The 20041-nt window shown below is 51.6% G+C and overlaps 1 protein-coding gene across 6 annotated transcripts in view; it reads left to right on the top strand.

Moving 5' to 3' along the window:
- The first annotated feature begins 10394 nt into the window (after nucleotides 1-10394).
- Nucleotides 10395-20041, top strand: part of ADORA1 (adenosine A1 receptor) — a 34358-nt gene continuing 24711 nt past the window's right edge. The window contains exons 1-2 of one of the 6 annotated variants that reach the window (XM_084789555.1): nucleotides 10545-10679; nucleotides 11457-11890. In XM_084789555.1, the coding sequence (XP_084645681.1) occupies nucleotides 11550-11890 (341 nt within the window). In that variant the 5' untranslated portion in view covers nucleotides 10545-10679; nucleotides 11457-11549. Of the gene's footprint in view, nucleotides 10680-10714; nucleotides 10946-10968; nucleotides 11891-20041 lie in introns of those variants that run through there. The other 5 variants (XM_084789552.1, XM_084789553.1, XM_084789554.1 and 2 more) reach the window with 5 other exon arrangements.

Consider the following 20041-nt stretch of genomic DNA (forward strand, 5'->3'; position numbering starts at 1 on the left):
GAAAAGTATATTAACACATTACTTGCAGAACAAATAATGTATTTTAATGTGTTCTTGGCTGGGAGATGACTCAGTCTCACACACATACACACACACACACACACACACACACACACACATGCATGCACGCACACACACTCTTTCTCACTCACATACATACGTGCAACTTCCCACTGCCTTGTTTTTCTATTTGCCATTGTACTTTGATAAAGAGCCTGGCTATGAGGAAATGAGATTAGAATGTGTTTAGATATTCAAAGGTCCCTCTGGAGAGGGTGGGCTGTTTGCTTTCTTCAGGTAGGAAGATAGGGTGTAGGTTGTTTGGGACAGTGAAGTCGGATTGGATCCTGTCTGTCAGCCATGCCTTCCTACCCACTCTGGGCAGGTGGAAGCTGGGAGTTTCGAAGTGGAGTCTTTGCCCTGACTCCTAGATGGAGGACAACAGATGGGGCCACACAGCCCTGCTGCCCAGACCGAGCGCGACAGGTGGAGGCCGAGGGGTCAGAGTGTGAATGCTGGCGATTCATGAGTGCTGCAGGTGGGCGGCGTGCCCAGCACAGAGCCAGTGACAGCTGGGCAGCATGTGGGCGACAGAGGGAACAGGGAAGGGGGTGGGGGTGGAGGCCCAGAGAGCAGAGGACAAGGGAGGGCAAGGGGACAGCTCCCCCCACCCCACAGCTGTGGCAAGAGTGAGGTCAGAGGTCTCAGGCTGCTAGGAAAGGTCTAGGAAGCTGCAGGATGAAGGGACGCACTGAGTGGGCAGGGCGCCCATCTTCTATTCCTTTCTCCTCCTTCAGCCCCAGCTGTCCTGTGTGTAGCCCTAAACCTGAGGCATTTGGGCCACCCCAGCAGCTGTGCCAGGCCTTTGGCTGGGCCACAGATTGGGCAGCCGAGGGAAACAGATGTCACCCTTCCCCCTGTAGACTAGGTGGGAGAGCAAGGAGGTGGCTAGGTTGGGAGTATCTCAAGCGCGTGGCAGGGCCGTGCCATACTTCTCTGCGGAGAACTCCTATCTGCCTACTACTGTACTCAACTCGCTTTCTTGTTAGTTAAGTGTTAGGGCGGGAAGGGCCAAAGAACTGTGCAAACACCAGAACTCACTGATACGTGCCAGGTGCTCAAGGACTAGCAACTTTACAGTGCTACTTCAAATTCTTCCAGCTGCGCATTCCAAAAACCAAACCAAACCAAACCAAAACAAAACAAAAAACAAAAACCTTACCGTTTGCGTTTTATAGACGAGAAAACTGAGGCTTTTTGGTCATGTTCTTGGAAGGGACATTTGGGCCAAATTTACTAAGCCCTAGAGACCAAGCTTACAGCCTTAGAGAAGGACTGGGTGACCTAGGTTCTGTGCCCAGATGAGTGTTCCCAGAATTACTGGAAGTGGAAGGTCAGCGCTGAAAACAGATTCCTGAGGCAGGCTGGCAGGAAGCAGAGGATGCTGGGAACCCTATGTTTGGAGATCTCCCCAGGACCAGGAGGGCTCCCAGCACATGCTCTTTGGGCACTTTTCAGGAGATTTTTGCCTGAAAACACAAGCAGCAGCAGATGGGTGGGAACAAAAGATTTTGGACTGGGCGTCAGGAGACCAGAGTCCGCCATCGGGGTGGCATGTTTGCCGAGCATCCCTAGGGCGGGTCCCCTGGGCCTTCTAGTTGAGCCCCAGCAGCCTCCTCCCATCTCGATGTTCATTTTAGCTGTTACCTGAGGGTGTCTGCCCTGCAGTTCAACGCCCCGCCCAGGCTCTAGTGCCTCCAGCAGGGGGACCCCGAGTTCCAGACAAGAGCGCTGAACGATGCGCTCCATAGCCTCCGCTCTTCCTCAGCCTCTGTCTGCTGTGAAAAGGAGGGAGAATCAGGCCACCCGCGATGCCACGGGAGGCCCCACTGTCATGCAGCGCCTCATTCTGGACTGTCTGCCCCATATGCCACATACTGTGGTGCTTCAGGCACCGGTCCTGTGAGATGAGGTCCTCCAGCTTTGGGGAGAGCAGAATAGCTCAATGGTAGGGGCTTGCCTGGCATGGTTGATGCCCTGGATACTGGGGAGGGGGGAATGAAGATGCTAGCCTAGCCATTGAAAGTCCCCTTTGTGTCCCCAACAGGAACAACTAGGTCAATTAATTGGCTTTTAGGAATAGGAGTTAATTTCTGGTTTATAAGTCCACCGGGGTGGGGGGCAGATGGCTGACCACTGGCCACCGGCCACAGGCCACAGGCCACAGGCCACCTCTCTTTCCAGGCCTTAGGCAAGTGACCCTGTTCCACGTGTGAATTTCTTCCGGGTTCAGGGCTGAGGTGAGGTGGATTTGAAGGAAGTGTCTGTAGAACAGCATTTAGAGTTGTGCTTAAGACCAGGGAATGGAGGCTAGGGTAGGCAGAGGGAATGAGCCTGTGCGACCGGTTTGGACTCCACAGAGTGAGGAACGAGTGAACGCTCACAGTTCTGCACGCCTGACATCCATGTCTGCTGGAGAGGAACGCAGCCTATGAAAATGTGTGGGTGGTAGGCTTTCTGACAGGCTCACTGCCCTGGGGCCCCAGCTGAGCAAACGGCGCTCCACCCCAGTTGGCGCTCTGCTTGGCAGGATGAAAGCTTTTCTGGCTTCTGTGTCACAGCCCTCATGCCTCTGACTAGTACACAGGGCACCACACTAGAGCGTCATTAACTATCGCTTTTCAGTCCCCTCTGTTTTGTTCTCTGAGCTGTAGTGTGTGTGTGTGTGTGTGTGTGTGTGTGTGTGTGTCCATATACACATTTATATCTGACCTTTTGTAGCTGTATTGTTCACAATAGCCCCAAATGTCCATCAACTGAAAATTGGGTAATCAAAATGTGGACTCTCCATGAAATGAAATCTTATTCAGCCATCAAAACTAAGTATTGAGCTAGTGAGATGTCTCAGTGGGTAAAAGAATTTGATGTGCAAGCCCAGTGACCTGAGTTACATCTGCAGAACTTACAGTGGAAGGAAAGAACCAACCCCAAGGGTTATCCCTCTGACTTCCAAAAGAGAAGGAGGAGGAGGAGGAGGAGGAAGAGGAGGAGCAGGGAAGCTGAGAATTGATACATGCTACAACTCAGGTGGGTTTTGGCGACATTAAAGTATTTGAAGGAAGATAGTTACAAAGGACCGTTAATAAATATCTGGAACAAGCAAATCCATAGAAGGAACAATTTGTCACTGAATGCGGTGTCCAGCCCTTTAATCCCGGCACTTCATGAGACTTGAAGCAAGGGGACCACAAGTTTGAGGCTAGCCTAGGTTACACAGTGAGAGTCTGTCTCAATCCCTCTCCCCCCAATAGATTTGTGTTGTCTGGGGCTGGGGAAGGAGAGTAGTTGCTAATGGGCACAAGGATTTTTTTGGGGGGGGGTGTGGTGGGGAGGGAGATGATGAAAGTGTCCTAATGTGAAGTGATGGTGATGGTTGCCCAATTCTGTAAATATAGCCTCAGAACCATTGCCTGGACACTTTAAATGAGTGAACTTTATGATACATAAATCATTTCTCAATAAAGCTGCTAACATTTTTTAAACTGGGTGTCCTGAATGTATTCTGGTAACTCGAGTTGGTGAACATTTGGCTCGTCTCTGCTCTTAAGCTATTTTGAGTAACACTGCTGTGAAAAAAATCTATCCTGTCTTCCCCTTCTTCGTCTTGAGGGCCGGTTCTCCACGACAAAGCACACGGAATGTTCTGGGCTGCTTCCCCTCAATCACAGGGCAGCGATGGATGGGTGGAAACCAACGAGGGAGGCACAGAGAATTTGGACGCCTCTAACAGAGTCGTCACATGACTGCTCCCTGCCTTGATTTCCCCTTCTGCCCAGTGAAGGGGAGGGGAAGCGGATGCCACTTTTCCTTGCCTTCTTACAGGTGCTGTTGAGCTGTCCAGGAAGGTGTGCTGCTCGGGGATAAAGTGGACATCCAGGGTGGCATGGGTTCTGGTGAGTCTGTCAAATGGTGGAGCCAGTCTGTTGTCTTTGGATGGCGAAGGGCGGCAAGCGGACCATCCAGAAGGACCTCTTTGGCTACAGATAGGATCAGGGAAGCCAAGAAACCCATGACTGGTGCCTGGTGAACAGGGTTGTGGTGGAGCTGGGCTACGGCCACCAGAAGAGGAGGAGCTGGTGCCGGGAAGTCTTTAGTGATGTGGAATGTTGGGAAACTATTGGCTGTGTATCAATAGAGATGGGCTTCAGGCAAAGGCCTGGGGGGTGTCCCCAAAAACATTCAATGAAGGACCAGGGGCCTAGGGGATGCGGGAAAGCCTGGGCTTTCCAGGTCTGTGAGCAGGTAGAACACCAGGCAGAGGGCAGAGTCCGTTCACGCTGATATCTGCTGAGGTCCCCATGGGCTTGCAGAGGGGTGGTGTGGAGAGCCTGGCCTGCGCTCAGCATCGCTCCCTCTGATTCATCTCTTCTTGCCACTGCCTTCTGCGCTGAAGCTATGAGCATGCTCAGATCTTCCCCCAGCTAAAGCCAACCTCTTTTTGACCTCCTTCTCCTGCATCTAACCATCCATCTTTTGTTCTTTTCCCTGCCAAGCTCCTTCAAAGACTAGTCTGCACCCACGACTGCCACTGAGAACTACCTGCTGCAGCTGTAACTCCAGAGAGGCCCTCGTACACCCACCCCTCCCCACCGTCGTCTCCGAAGATGACTGCTTCCCTTTCAGGCCACTCAGCACCCCTCTTCCTCGAATGTCTCTTCTTCCCTGCTGGCAGCATTCCCTCCTGATCCCGAGTTTTTGTGTGTGTGTGTGTGTGTGTGTGTGTGTGTGTGTGTGTGTGTGTGACAGTGACACAGCCCAGCTTCCTTGCACACCTTCCTTGAGTAATCTTACTTCCTCCAGTATAAATCTTGTGAGGTCTCTATTCTTACCTGGGCAAAGATGATCAGATTGATCCTCCATGTTTTTGGTCTTCCCAGAGGCCCACAGTAACCCGGTCAGGGCCACATCTCACTTGACCCACCCGTTGTCCGCACCCCCAGCACCTCTCTCATCTGCCACCAGTGTCTCCCCTGGACCCGTCTTTCCCTTTGTTTTCCCTTGGCTGCTGCGCTCTGCCAGCTGCTGAGCCCGGGTGGTCCTCCCATGGGACACTTGCTTCTCTCTGTTCCCTCGGTTTCCTCTCCTGCTCCGCTTCTCTCTGACCAAGGTCCTTACTGCTGCTGACAGATAGCCAGCCTCCAGCTCCTTTCCTCCTGGCCCTTCGGGGTTGGTTTCCTACGTGACATTGTCTTGGGTTGGGTTGAAGCTCAGCATCACAGTGCTGCGCTAACACCCACAGGCCCTCGGTCCAGTCCCCAGAACCACAAGAAATAAAGCAGCGTCTTCCAGTTCCTTCAGCTGCCCCCCCTCTTCAAAAGCCTGGAGAGCTTTCAAATAGCAACAAAGTAGGCTACAATCGATTGTTTCACATGCCGAGATGAACTCTCATATAACAGGAGACACCAGGCTGCCGGTTCTCTTCCTGGATAAGAGAGCTGGGCTCGGGAAATGTGGACAACTGTTGGGCTCACCATGCTAAAGGTAGAGCTGAGACTTCTGGTACTATCGGGGATCCCACCCTGGAGGCTTGCTCACTATCACATGCTTCTGAGACTCAGGGTCGGGGCGCCCCATCAAGCCCCTCATCTTCCCCAAGATACAGCAAACACTTTGCATCCTCCCTTGCACAGGCTGTTTGTTCCATCTACCCACAAAGGTCCTTCCCATGCCACCCATCCCTCTCCACAAACAGAACATCCTGTCCCTTTTCAAGACCAGGCACATCTTCCTTTCTCTGGAAACCTTCCAGCCAAGTGCCTGCTCGGAGAGCTCTCTGGCTAGTTGGGGCAGGCAGCACCTAGAACACACAACCCTGAGCTCTGCCAGGCTCTGAGCAGGTGGTGAGGCCTGCACCATCTTCATAGTGGGCTTCAGGCAACGCAGCTGAGTAAATGAAGGGATAGGTGGCCTGCTGAGAGATTCTCCTTCAGCACCTCTGTGGTCCAGGTTCAAGTCTCAGCCTTGCTCAGCCTTCGGTTGTCTGTGACTAGGGGCTAAGGGCTCTAGCACTGCTACCTCCCAGGTACGTAGTGAGCTTTCCAGGGATGCTGTCTGCAAGGAAACGGTTCAGAAGCACCAAACTGCTCTACATTTGTGCAGGGCCTTTATTGTGCGATCAACGTGGGTCCCCCACTTCCACAGGGTGTCTTTGCATCCTTTCTGTCTTCCCTGTGAGATGGGGGGGGGGGAAGCCAAGGATTCCTTCTGCCCCTGGGACCTTGGCAGGTGATAAGGCTCAGAGCTCCCTTTGCCTCCTGGCTCCTCCCCAGGCCTCATCAGTGCCCTGACCTACAGGGAAGTTTGGGTTAAGTCTTCCCTTTCTGGATTTCTCTTCTCTGGCTTGTCCGTGGAAGCATTAGGTTTAAAGCTCAGATGTTCAATTTGTTTTCCCACACACATGGCTAATAAAATCTATGTTCAAATAAAGTCATAAACAAACAAACAAACAAATAAAACTACCCCAACCAAACAAAAACAACAGCCCCTTTGTAGAATGGAAAATTCTGCCAAAGGCAGAAATGGCTCCCCAAGACTCCAAGAAACGCTGATCCTCCTCCCTCACCCTGGGCCTCTTCTGCCAAGTCCTTAGGTGTCCTTAGTATGTCTAGATCCCCCACATGAGAGGGTGTGGCCTTCCTTTCCTTCACTGCCTTTGCTGTTCCACCTTTGCTAAAGCTCAGCTGCAGGTGGGAAAGACTGAGGTCAGAGGTCAGAGGTCAGAGGCAAGCCCTCATCCTCCCAGAGATGACTATATATAGGGAGTCATTTGGGCATATGTCTGTGACTGTGAACTTTTTCTGGAGGTCCCCGCCTTCTTATCCCAGCTTACCCTTTGACGTGAGGTAGGGGCTTCTTAACTCTCCCCCAGGAGAAGGAGATGAGTGAATGATGATAATGTGGTTTTTAAAAAAATGACACCTTGGCCCCTTTCTCCAGGATTTAGAAACAGTGGGTGCTATCTGGAATGACCAGAACTAAGTGGCCCACTTATTCTGCTCTGGTATTCCCATCACACACAGACACGGGCTCCCATAGACTTGGTGTGTCCCCCACAGAATTTCAGATCTGGAAGAAGAAGGCAGCTGGAAAAGGGAGAGACGGAGGAAGAGACCTACATTTCTTGTCTTCGAAGGCAGAGCAATGTAGGGCAGGAAAAGGAAGGAGCTTCTAGAACCTCTCCAGCACCATGTCCATCACCACCGGGATGGACTGAGCAGGAGGGGGTACAGCATGTTCCCCTACCATCGTGCAGCCTCTTTGTCCTGACGTCCACTTCTTATCCAGGTCTCCTTGTGCACGCAGTGCCCAGAATAATGCTGAAAACCATGACATAGGAACCTGCCTGCTGGAAGAAAACAGAGGAATATAGTTCTTTTTTTTTTTTTTTTTTTCTCTTTTTTTTTATGGTGCAAGGAATGGAACAGGCTTCCTGCATCCTAAGCCAGCCCCCAGAGTTCCTCCTGTCTCTTCCTCCCAAGTGCTGGGATCAAAGGCATGCACCACCACTGCCTGGCTTGGTTTTAGCTTTTTTGAGACCACATAACCCAGGCTGGCCAGGAACTCACTGTATAACCCAGGCTGGTCTTGAACTCCTGATCCTCCTGCCTAAGCCTTCATAAAGCTGAGAAAACAGGCATGCACCATCATGTCTAGCCCCACAGTGGATTCTGAAGGTCTTTTCCATTCCCCAGCCTCTTCCAAGAGGCAACCCAAACCTCAGCACCAGCCTTGCTCTCCTTGTTGGTGTCCAAAAGGACGGGCACGCTTCTGGGGTGGGGGGTTTGGGAGCAAAGTGGAGGGCTATAGAAAGGAGAAGGTTCAGGACTACTGAGCAGGGCTGCCCAGTGCATTGTCACCTCTGCCCTCTCTCCCATAGTCACTCACCAGGCTTCCTGTGGAGAGCTGAAGGTATGGAGTGCCAGCAGAGAAACCAGGAACCAGGGACTTGGAAGGAAAAAGAGCTGAGAGGAATTTGGGTGAAGACTGGGCCCTGGAATCTTTTCACTTATTGTGACATCATCTTGCCCCGGAGTCACATGCTTAGAATAAAGCTTTTCGCTTGGGTACCTTTAAGGGCACTCAAGCCTAGTACCTGTGGGATTTGGTCCCAACATAGCTCCACTATCAGCACTGGGCAGATTTCAGTATTTTGAACTTTGGACTCTCCTTCCCTCCCCTTCTTCCTATTGGCCTGGCACTGCCTACCTGCTTTTTTTTTTTTTTTAAAGAAAACATTATATTGCATTTTTATTTATTTAGTGCATGTGCCTATGTGTGTGTGAGTGCCACAGTGCACGTGTGGAGGTCAAAAGACAACCTTTGAGAGACACTTCTCTTCTTCCATATTGTGGATTCTGGGGATTGAACTCAGGTTGTTGGGCTTGGCAGCAAGGGCATGCACCCCATGAGCCATCTTGTTGGCCTGCTGCTTGCCTTTTTAATAAATGTTCTGTACTAGACTTTCCTCAGGCCAGGCCAGTGCATGCAGTTCTCACAGCCTTCTAGGAGGTGCTGTTCCCGGCTGAGCTGTCATTCAGATGAGGAAACCAGGGCTTTGCTGGAGGCAGGGGAAAATTGTGGAGGGTCATGTGGCTGTGGGAGGAAAGGGCCACCCAGCCATGGATCTGAGCCATGTGTGAAAAACAGCGTTGCACTTTTGGCACAGCGCTCATCCCAGCCACTTGGATCCTCCTGTGTCCTCCTTTTCCCAAAGCCACTGGGTGCCCCAAGCTGGGTTTGCCATATAACTGACAAGAAGCAAATGAAAACAAGAGTGGTCACAGATATAACTCAGCTGTAGAATACTTGGCTAGCATGCGTGAAGTCCTGAGTTCCATTTCTCAGTGCCCAATAAACAAACAAACAAAACAAAACAAAACCAAGCAATCAAATAACAGAAAACTGTTTTTGCCTAGCACAGGGGTGGACTGTATCTACCATACCAGCATTGGGAAGGCAGAGCTAAAATGGCTGAGCCTGAGGCCAGCCTGGGCTACATAACAAGCCTTTATCTTCAAAAATTAATTAAGAGAAAAGCTTTATGGCCTCAGCCAAGGAAAGAAAGGGCCAAGAGGCAGAGGTACCACACAGACCTTAGCCTTTTGTGGGCATGGTGTGCCCACATGGTCAGACAGGCAGCTTGCTCTAAGGAATAAGGAGGAATGCCAGATAGACAGAAAGGGCACCCGTTGGCTAGCCTTTGTGGAAGGACTGCTGTTTTGTCATCAGACTCGGGGATTCCTTGTTCTCTGAGGGTGGAAACGGAAGATGCTGTCTTCCTCCTCTGAAGAAAACCCGAATAGCCCTCATCCTTCCTCCCAGCCACCCAGATTTCAGAAACTGCTTCTTACTGTGATCCCGCAGCAAATAGCACAAATGGCTATTCCTCTGTGGGCAGAGGCCTTCTCCTCACCCTGAGATCCAACAAGGGGGCAGTAGGGTGCTGGGGTTCCTCCAGCCTGACTCACTCAGCTACTGTGCAGCACAGGCCCTTCCCCAAAATACAGACAGGATTTCTCAAGGTGGCATCTCTATAAGGCACTGAGAGGAAAGGATTGGGGCTGTACATGACCCAGTACCAACTGGGAGCAAGTGATGAGGTCAGGGCTCGGAGCAGCGTGGGGAGGGCACTGTATTGGACGCTTGGTCTTCCAAAGGAGTCAATGCTATATAGTCCTTGGCAAGTTCCTTTCATCCCTCAGCCTGCTTCTTTTTCTGGAACACAAGAGATTGAACTAGATACTGTTTGGTCTTAGGTGCTGGATTAGAAAGGAGGAGGAGGAGGAGGAGGAAGAGGAGGAGGAGGAGGAAGAGGAGGAGGAGGAGGAAAGAAAGGAGCATAGTAGTGTGACACTGACAGTGGTGGTCTTGAGAAGCTGGGCCATTTCTCCGTGCCTCATCATCCCCATCTGCAAAATGGAAATTGCCAAGAGCCTGAAAAGCATTCTGAAACATGGATGAGAAAGGGATATGACTCAGGATACTGCTTGCAAAGTAACGTGTGTGCTAGAAGCCTGTGCGTTGCTGACAGTGTGGGGACTGGTTTCCTGAAGAGAGTAGGTTTTGGGATTAGGGGAGGGGCCCCGAGAAGCTAACACGTTTGTGGTTGTGGGAGAGCAGAGAGTGGCCTTCTTGAGTCCCGCAGGTGATCAGAGCTCGGGCTGCCAGCCTGCCGCATTGAGAAGGGAGGGAGGGAGGGAGGGAGGGGACACGGGAGGCGGCACCTCGGGTACTGTCCCGAGGCTGGATTCATACATCACACCATTCGAGAAGCTCACGTTTTCCCAGCTTTTCTCACACAGAGTCACTTCCTTTGTTTAGAGGAGGGGGTGGGGGAGGAGACGGAGGGCGACAAGGGAGGGGCCCGCGGGTGCCGCCGCCGCCCCCGCCCCCTCCCCCTCCCGGTGTGCGGAGCCCGATTGTCACTCAGCTCCCGCGCCGGGGGCGACGAAGGCGCCGGCGCCAGAGTGGAGTCTCCGCAGGTTACCATCCCCTGGACCTAGCCCTGGGGTCTCCTGGCATCTTCTGAGGGAGCGACTGCCCAAGGCTTTGAGGTTTGGGGCTACTTGGCTAGACAGTTCAAGTGGCCAGGAGCTCTGCCAGCTTTGGTGTGACCTTGGGTAAGTCTGTGCCTCAGTTCGTGCACCATGAGTGTGCAGGAGAGGGGTGGGTGGAACGACTAGAATGCCCCCCTTGGGGCAGTCGATGGGCAAGGATTCTGGGCAGAGCTGGAGTGGGACCAAGAGACTGTTAAGAGTCGAGCACCAGCGGAGTCCTAGGTGGGTGGGCGCAGGGTAGGCTTGCGCGCACGCGAGGAGTGGTAGCCCGTGGACCCGCCTGGTTCTGGGTTTAGTCCCTCAGATTCACGCCTGCCATCCAGTCCCAGGTATGAAACAGGGGCAGTGCCTCTTTAAAAGCGTCCGGGGCTGAGCCTCTGTCGCACCATGTGATTGCTTGAAAGGCCGGGCTGGGAGCGCAGCGGCGGGAGCCGGGAGAAGATGAGCCGATGCGCGCGCGGTGCCCAGAGCCCAGCCCAGCCCGGCGCGGCTCCGGAAAGCCACCCGGGGAACTTAGGGCAACGCCTTTGGGACCCCCTACTGGTTGGCAGGCAGGATGGTGAGCTCCCGGTTTCCGGGTCGGCGGACACCTGTGGGCATTGTGGATGCATAGGGGATCCTTGTGGAGTGAGTGTACTGGGAGCCACCTCACACCTGATACAAAAGCCAGTGGTGGAGTGAGTGCTGCTATTTTAAGTTGCTGAATGGAACCTCTGAGGACAAGGGGGAGGGGACAGAGGTTAAGCAGATAGTGAGCCAGCCTGGCCAGCCTGGGAAGGCACTGCGTCTGCTAACTGGGGCACATCTTCGCAGGGCTGCCTATGTTCCCCTCCTTCCCAGGCTGGCATCCCCGTCGCAGGCTTCCTGACCACACAGGTGCTGGCCTCGTGCCCCAGGGCGCCTGTCTGCTGATGTGCCCAGCTCCTGCCCACCATGCCGCCCTACATCTCGGCCTTCCAGGCTGCCTACATTGGCATTGAGGTGCTCATTGCCTTGGTCTCTGTGCCCGGAAACGTGCTGGTGATTTGGGCTGTGAAGGTGAACCAGGCGCTTCGCGATGCCACCTTCTGTTTCATCGTGTCACTGGCGGTAGCTGATGTGGCGGTTGGCGCCCTGGTCATCCCACTGGCTATCCTTATCAACATTGGGCCACAGACCTACTTCCACACCTGCCTCATGGTGGCCTGTCCTGTCCTCATCCTCACCCAGAGCTCCATCCTGGCTCTGCTTGCTATTGCTGTGGATCGATACCTCCGAGTCAAGATCCCTCTCCGGTAAGTTCATGGCAGCCCAAGACACTCTGTGAAACCCTCTGTTGGGTTGCTTAGGGATAAGGTAGAGTAGATAAAAGTGCAAGCAGCCAGGCATTCCCTCTGGCCGTTGGATCCCAGCCCACCTTGCCTTCCTGGGCTGTGTGGGGACGCTAAGCCCAGCTGCAGGTGGAGAGGTGGGGGAGGGGGGCTGGGTACCTGGAGAATTACCATCCTGACAGTGCCCCTAACAGTACTGGAACCTCTGCCATGGGAGAGCCCTGAGGCAGCAGGTGAGGTAGGGCCTGGAGTGGCACGTAAGCATTTGGAGGGGCCAGTAAAGACAAGGGACAGCCAGTATAGGGTTGGGAATGCTCTCGGTTCCCTCAAGTCCCGGGGAGGAGGGGAGAAGAGCTCCGGGGGAGAGTTGAGGACATGTTGAGGGTGGCACACAAGTGCCAAGTGTGCTGCTGCCTCTTGGGCCAGACCAGGCTGGCTTCCGGAAAACACTCTTCAGCTCACTTGTTCTGCAAAGGCTTCTGTACCAGCCAGCTCCACCCTCTAGGCTGTCCTGCTGAGCCCAGAGGGTAGTTGCCTCTGCCCAGCTCCCACTGACGGGATCTCTTTTGCAGGCAGGGAGAATGCTGGTGGCTGCCCTTCCTGTTCTGGCTGCTGCCTTCAGGGGTGCTTTTGTCGTTTCTAGGCACCTCAGCTTGGGAAGCTTAATGGTGGCCGTCCTCATCGTGGGGGGTCCATTTACCTTGTGGCTCTCTGCTCTGGCCTACCAAGCCATAATCTTGGCACCAGTCAGTGCCTGGGTCACCAAGTGCCAGCAAGTGCCTGGGCATACTGCCAGGAACCAGCTCTGCTAGGACACTCTTTTGAGTGTGTTTCCCCCGTCTTTGAATTCTTGTCATCAGTAGGGTTTCTAATGGTGAGCGTTAGCCATCTCTAGCACCTGCCGTTCTGTGCAGCTTCCTAGCTTCCCTATCTGGGACATGGGGCCTCTGGTCTCACTTGGCAGCTTGCCTGGGCAGGCCCCGGCACCCAGAGTACTCCCTTTGGTCACATTCATGCACGTTTAACTTTTCCCAGCCTCTTTTCATGTCACACGTTCCTTGTGTCCAGTGAGGGAGGTGGAGCAAGAACTGGAAGAGAAGAAGCAGGTTTGGAGCGCTTTCCAGAGCCAGGTGTGGCGAGCCTGACTCAGCCATGCCCTCCCTCTGATCCCCGTGACTAGAACCCCCCAGTTGTCAGCCTCTCGCTCCCACTCCCAATGAACCCTCCCTCGCAGCCACTAGGGAAGGCTGGGTGCAGGCTGCTGCTGCTCAGAGGAGAAGGAAACACACCCGGAGGCCACATAAGCTCAGCTCCCAGGGCCTTCCATGCTGCCATTAAATCCTGGTTGCTGCTGGCCTGCATCAGTCAAGCTAGTCTGAGTCCATTAGATGGGCTGGGCCTCAGTGCTCGACCATTACAACAGTGCGGCCACATTAGGAATGCACGCCGATGGGCAGACGGAGGAAGGCTGCTCAAGAAAGTCTGCCTGCTGAGTGGGTGCCAAGGCAAGTTAAAGGCCCTGTCCTGATGCTGCAGAGGTCACAGGTTTCAGAGTGTGCCCTCCTTACCCTGTGGGCCTGGGGAATGGAGGTGGCCGTTACAGGCTTATTCCTCCCAGAGGCAGCTGCTGTTGCTTTGAAAGTGGTGGTGGTGGTGAATAGTCCTCAGAGGTGGGAAACAAGCCGAATGTAATGCAGGCCTGGGCTTGAAGGCTTTTTACAAATGCCTAGCTGTGTCACCTTGAGAGTGTCACCTATGTAACCATTTGAAACTTTAATTTCTTCATCTATAAAAGGGGACAGAAATAATAGTATCACTGCCCGGGGGATTCCTGGAAGAATATATAGCAGTTAGTATGCTGACATATTGCATGCAGGCCGTAAATGAGAAGGTTAGCGTCATGATTAATAGATTGGCTTAAATTGGGGCTGAACAGACAAGCTGCTTCCCCAGCCCAAACATGTATGCTCTTAAATGGACACACACACACACACACACACACACACACACACCACAGTCCAAGAAGGTGTCAAAGAACTGTTAAGTTATATCTGTACATGTTTTCCTTCCCCGGCAAACTGCCAGTTCCTCAAAGGCAATCACCTGGGCAGTGACCACAGCTTGTCTGTCTCTGAGAATTACCCAGAATGCCCAGCAGCAATGTATAGTTCTTGGCACTCTGTAAATGTTGATAGAAATGACTGGATTTCCATGTGGGGGGGGGATGGGGGACATAGGGGAGTCTCAAGCAGGCTGTTTGGAGGGTCTAACTTTTATCCTTCTTGCTGTGGACTAGATCTTTCTCCCATTCGGCTTCAGAGCTTTGCCCACAGCTGTCCCCACCGCTGGCTCAGAAGTGTTCTTCCCGGCCCCCTAACCTCGCCCATGAAGAAGGGTCTCAGGTTAAAGCCTAGCTCCTAAACTAGGTTTCTTGGCCAAGCTGTTGATCACTCTAGATCCAGCTCTGTCACTGCCCAGGTTCCTGCAGAAGGGTACAAATGCTCTAGATCCTTCTGGGCAGCTGGAGTCAGTGAGATGCCAGGCTTTTGAGCCCTCAGGCACCGGGCTTCCTGCCACGATATGCTAGGCAAAGGTTGATGTGGCTCTTGGCCCTGAGAATAACACCACTAAGTGTTGGTGAGCTGTGTCTGGCCATCTGAACATAGGAGTCAGGCAGACCTTCATAGTCAAGGATTAGGCTGGCCAGTCAACCACAGGCTTTATTTCCTTCCTTCCACTTGGCAGAAAGCTGAGAGAGAAAAGGGGTTCGCTTTCACATAGTGTGACCCATCTACATTATTTTTGAAGCTGAGGTAGTTGATGGTCAATAATTTGTAGTCTTAGCCGGGCGGTGGTGGCACATGCCTTTAATCCCAGCACTCGGGAGGCAGAGGCAGGTGGATCGCTGTGAGTTCAAGGCCAGCCTGGTCTATAAAGTGAGTGAGTCCAGGACAGCCAAAGCCACACAGAGAAACCCTGTCTCAAAAAATAAAAAAAATAAAAATAAAAACAAAAATAAATAAAAATAAATATAAATAAATAAATTGTAGTCTTTTATGTGTAGCACAGCACCCGCCCATGCTTGTAATTGAGAAACTACTCTCCTGACTCCTAGTTTCAGGGACTCTTCGTTATTTATCTCCCCACCTCCTCACCCAGGGCTCTCTGGGCACTCTGTAATAATTTGGTGTCTGTGAGAAGGTTGTCCTTGGCCAGGCGGGTTGCAGTGAAGTGAACATTGGCAGGGGCTTGGGGCATAGACCTGTGTTCGAACCTTAAAGCCTTGGAAGCTACCCAACCCCCCCCCCCACCATCCCAAATGTTTCTCTCTGCCATAAACACGGCTGCATTCAAGGTCAGCGAGGTTCCTTTTGGCTCTAACCCTCTGTGGTTCTTCCTCCTCCTGGTTCCTGAGGGGAACCCCAAGAGGTTTTGTGTTGGTTTTTTTTTCCACTCCTGGTGATTGATCATGTGGTAGCCATGTTTTGTTCTGTGTGTGTTTTATCCCATTGACCCATTTGTAGCCTTTCAGTGGTGGAGGTTACTGTGGCGTTGTCCTATCGTGTCTTCAGATTAAACTGAGGTCAGAGGCCTGAAAGGTTCAATGATTCTCCCAGATGAGCCGCCTTTCAGCAATGGGATCCAGGCCCCACTAACGGATGCTTTAACCTGTAAGGCCAGGGCTCATGCTTTGGACCTAAGCATTTGTCTTGTAGGATGTAGGCCCTGGCTTCCTCAAAGCTGTCACCGGGTGCTTTGTCCCGTGTCTGTGCACTGGCTTGGCTCAGACTCAGCACCTCCCCCTCCTTTTCACTGAAGTGGGCAGTGAGTCCCTGGAAGACCAGCCCCTGCCCACAGCTGGAGGCGTGTCTGGGAGGCAAGGTATGCTGGGTAGAGCTTGGAGAGGAAAGGAAATCTGGTAGATTAAGATGTGTTTGCTTTTGGCCATTGATTTAGCAGCCCCTCCTCCCCCCAAATCAGGTCTGGGCCTTGTTTATCCATTTACTTGACAACTAAAATGATTCACATATTATCAACACCCCAGCAGCCATCTGTGACCTCTGTGTCCCAGGACAGTTGCTTTGGGTCTCCATCTGCTTCCAAAAGCAGGGTGTCTCCAGCTGCTCTGTCTAAGGATGCGTTAGTCATAGGCTAGAGCTCATGAGGCAAAAAATAAAATAAAATAAAATAAAATAAAATAAAAAGCAGCCAGAGGAAGCCATGGAGAGGAAACCAAGGGCCAGGGAAGCCGGGCCTTGCTCGGGGGTCACTGGGCAGGAAACTCTGTGCTCTTCCCAGATCAGACCCTTTTTCAGTGTGGAAAAGAAGATGTAGCTCCAGTGTGTTGGGTCGGTGGATGAGTGGCAGGCTGCGGGACGTGAGGGAAGTGGCTTTGTGTTTGTGCTGGGGCAGCTTGGAGGTGATTATGCCAGGTGCAGCTGCACCAAGACACAAGGATTTCCTTGCAGGGCTGTCTGAGTTCATTGCAGGGGTGAAAGCACCCTTTTTCCCCCTGCACTGGGATGCCTTCCCAAAAGCCTTCGTGTGCCTGTGGGGCTACTTGTACTGAGGCGCCTTGTGGAGAAGCCTATCCATCTAGGGGCTGCACCCAGACATTCAACATTTATTTGAGAGCATCAAAGCACCGTGCTGATTGCGAGGAACGTATAAGAATAAATGAGGCAAAGAAAGACAGACGAATCCCCCAGTGCTTCTTCCACCTACAGAGGACAACTGTTAACATTTTGGTGTTCCAGAAATTGTTTTTTCCACACACATGTGTATATATTTAGCTGCATTATTTTTGCATATGGCATATAGACACCTATATATGGTTTTAAATCCTATCTTTTTCCACTTAACATCACATTGCAAACATTTCCACATAGCAACTAAAATTCTTTTGTGAGAGCTTTTTATGACAGTATAAGATTGCATTATTATTCATCTTTTAAGTTTCGGCTAAAATAGCCTTTCCTCAGGCACTCCACTCCCCCTCCCCCACCACCAGCCTGCTTCTGCCAGCCAGGTTCACTTTGTTAGGTGCTCTGCTCCAGGATGCTCTGCTTACACTAAACTCAGGTATCGTCCATGTCTGGCATGGAGTAGGCGTGCTGTGACATCTTTGGGATAAATTAAAGTCTGTGTAGCACATCTTATTTATCTATCCTTAAATAGGTGGCTACTTTGAGTACTATTACTACTACTATTATTATGATGATTGTTGTTGTTACAAAAACCACTTCAGGGGTTGGAGAGATGGTTCAGCTGATAAGCTGACAAGCCTGATAACCTAAATTCAACTCTGAGGTGTACATAGTAGAAGGAAAGAATGGGATCCTGAAAGTTGATTTGTTCTCTGACCTCCACACAGGTACCACACACACACACACACACACACACACGGTAGAGGAGATAATGAATGAACAAATGAATGACTAATAACTATAAGGAAATAAAAAAATATTAAACAAACAGACAAAGCCACTTCATCGACTCACATTGTTTCAAGGGACTCACCAAAGTCTAGAACCCTGGACTGGTCCTCTGAGTAATAGCTTGCCTCTGTCTGGAAGTATTTTCCTATGAGGCTAAATATTTCCCAACCTCTTTCATCCTTCCTCCACTTTTACATTTCACCCACTCTGCAACATCCCAGGAGACATCTTATAATCTTCATTTGCTCTTCTGAGCTAGTGGGGCAGGACTGCACGGCCTTGTGAGCTAGCCTTTAGCGTCCATTCTTGATTTCCTAAGGCCTGGCCATTTTGTTTCTTTGCCTTTTATCGAGGAGAGCGGTCTCCAGAATGAAGGGCTTGGTGTGTATGTAGTATTTCTTGGTTGGCCCTGTTAGGCAGGAGGGCATAGACACAAGGAACAGAGCTGAGAGGAAAGGGATGCACACAGCTCCTGGACTGGGAATCACTCCTTTAACTTGGGCTTCCTAACTAGAGCCCAGGAGATGTTGCTGCTTGCTTTAGAACAAAGGCGGTGGGAATGGGGGAGGAAGAGGTGGCAGGGGTGAGTGTCCCCCGTCCCCCACTGGAATCACTGGCCTGACTGTAGACAAGTAGATGGGACAGCTAGATAAGACACTCCTTGACCCCCAACGAATAGATTGGGGTAACCTTTTTCATGGTGGGTCTTCACCAAGCAGGATCACAGAGATGGGGTTGGGGGACAGTGCCAGGCACTTGACTGGGCTCCAGACACAGAGGGATGTGCAGCCTGGTCCATACTGCTTGGGAACACTCAGTCACTGCTGAAATTGTGGCTTCCTGCAGACCAAGCTTGCCGTGGAGACATTCCCAGCCTATGTTGGGAGTAGGGATGGCAGGAGACTGATGCCCAGCGGGTGTCAGTGCTTGAGTGCCATGGCAACTGGTCCCTATTGCACAGTCACTCTCTTCGGTCCAGGTCAGGTGGAGAGATACTTCTTGGGACTATCTTCCTGTCGTTTGCTCTCAGAACCTCCCTGACTTTTGAGAAAGAAGGGTGACTGGTCATTCCCACTTGTCCCTATCCAGGACCCTCACATAGATAGGTCTAATCTAGTGCTAATGCTGTGCCCCTTTAATATAGTTCCTCATGTTATAATGACCCTCAACCATAAAACTATTTTCAATGCAACTTCATAACGGTAATCTTGCTAATGTTATGGCTCTTAATGTAAATATCTGATATTTCTGATGGTCTTAGGTGACCCCTGTGAAAGGGTCGTTCAACACCCAACAGGTTGAGAACCACAGATCTAGTCAAATCTAGGTAAAATGTACTGAAGGAACCAACAGGGTAAGTAAGCTTGGGGTGGGTAGGCTGAGCCTGAGGAGAAAGGGTTACAAGGTAGACCAGATGGCTTCTTTGAGCAAAGCTCTAGAGGGGAGGGGATATGCCACACAGATATCAGGAAGACACACCATGCAAGGGAAACAACCAGAACAAAGGCCTGGGGGTAAGAATGTACTTGAAGCATTTAGGCACCGCAGGCAAGCCTGTGTATTGAGATGTGGGGATAAAAGGGGAGTGGGGAAGGTAAGGAGTGCAGGCTGACCAGTGCCTAGCCGCCTCTAGAAGACTTTTATTCTGAGGGAGCTTGGAGCCATTTTCCACCTGGGAGCAGAGAAGAAGGAGACAACATCTGGTCCCTCAGACTCCTGGGCTGAACTCATGCGTCTGGGCCAGGGTGCAAACTAGAGACTGGTCAGGAGCTCTCACATTGGCTCAGGGGTGCGGAACAAAAGAAGCTTGGTTCTGAACAGTGAGGGCAGGTGGTTGAGTCTATCTGTGCACGCTTAGATGTACCGAAGTAGGAGTTTCATCCAGTAAGTGCGTATGTGGCAAGTAGCAGCTCAGCTTTTGTCATATGTACATTCTTAGTCATCGCTCAGGTAGACATTTAGAGTGTTCCAGGCACCCTTACAAGGGTCCCTGAACTTCTCCCAGTCAGTACCCTCCCCAAAATAACCACTCCTCTGACTTTTGTCCCCTAGGTGTATCTTGCTTGCTCTTAAGCATCTATAAACACAAACAAGCAGTGCGTACCTTTTTGTGTCTGGCTTCTGAATCCCAGAAAGATGGCTGACCTTCATCTCTGCTTCAGTGTGAACTCGTCAGTTCCTCCCTTGCTCCTGTTAGAATTCCACATTATCAATGTATTATGATCTGTTGAGGTTCTGGATAGAGTAAGAAAGAGCCAGTTGATCTGTATATGGATTTCATGACTCCCTACCTTCCCCACTCTCCCTTTTATCGCCACAATACATAGGCTTCCCTGTGGTGCCTGAATTCTTCAAGTACATTCCTACCCCCAGGACTTTGTTCTGGTTGTCTCCCTTGCATGGCATGTCTTCCTGATATCTGTGTGGAATGTCCCCTCACCTCTAGAGCTTTGTCCAAAGAAGCCATCTGGTCTACCTTGTAACCCTTTCTCACCAGGTCCACCCTAGCCACCCCAACCTTACTCATCCTTGGTTGTTTCTTCAGCACATTTTACCTTTTAACACCCTACATAATTTAAATCTTGTGTTTGTGTATTTAGCTAGAGATTTAACGTGAAGGGGAGGAGTCAACACAGGCACTCCTCATCCTAAGCAACTGGGACGGTGGAGTTGGCAT

This window comes from Acomys minous (assembly GCF_964271855.1).
Source record: "Acomys minous genome assembly, chromosome: 1".
NCBI classification, from domain to species: Eukaryota; Metazoa; Chordata; class Mammalia; order Rodentia; family Muridae; genus Acomys; species Acomys minous.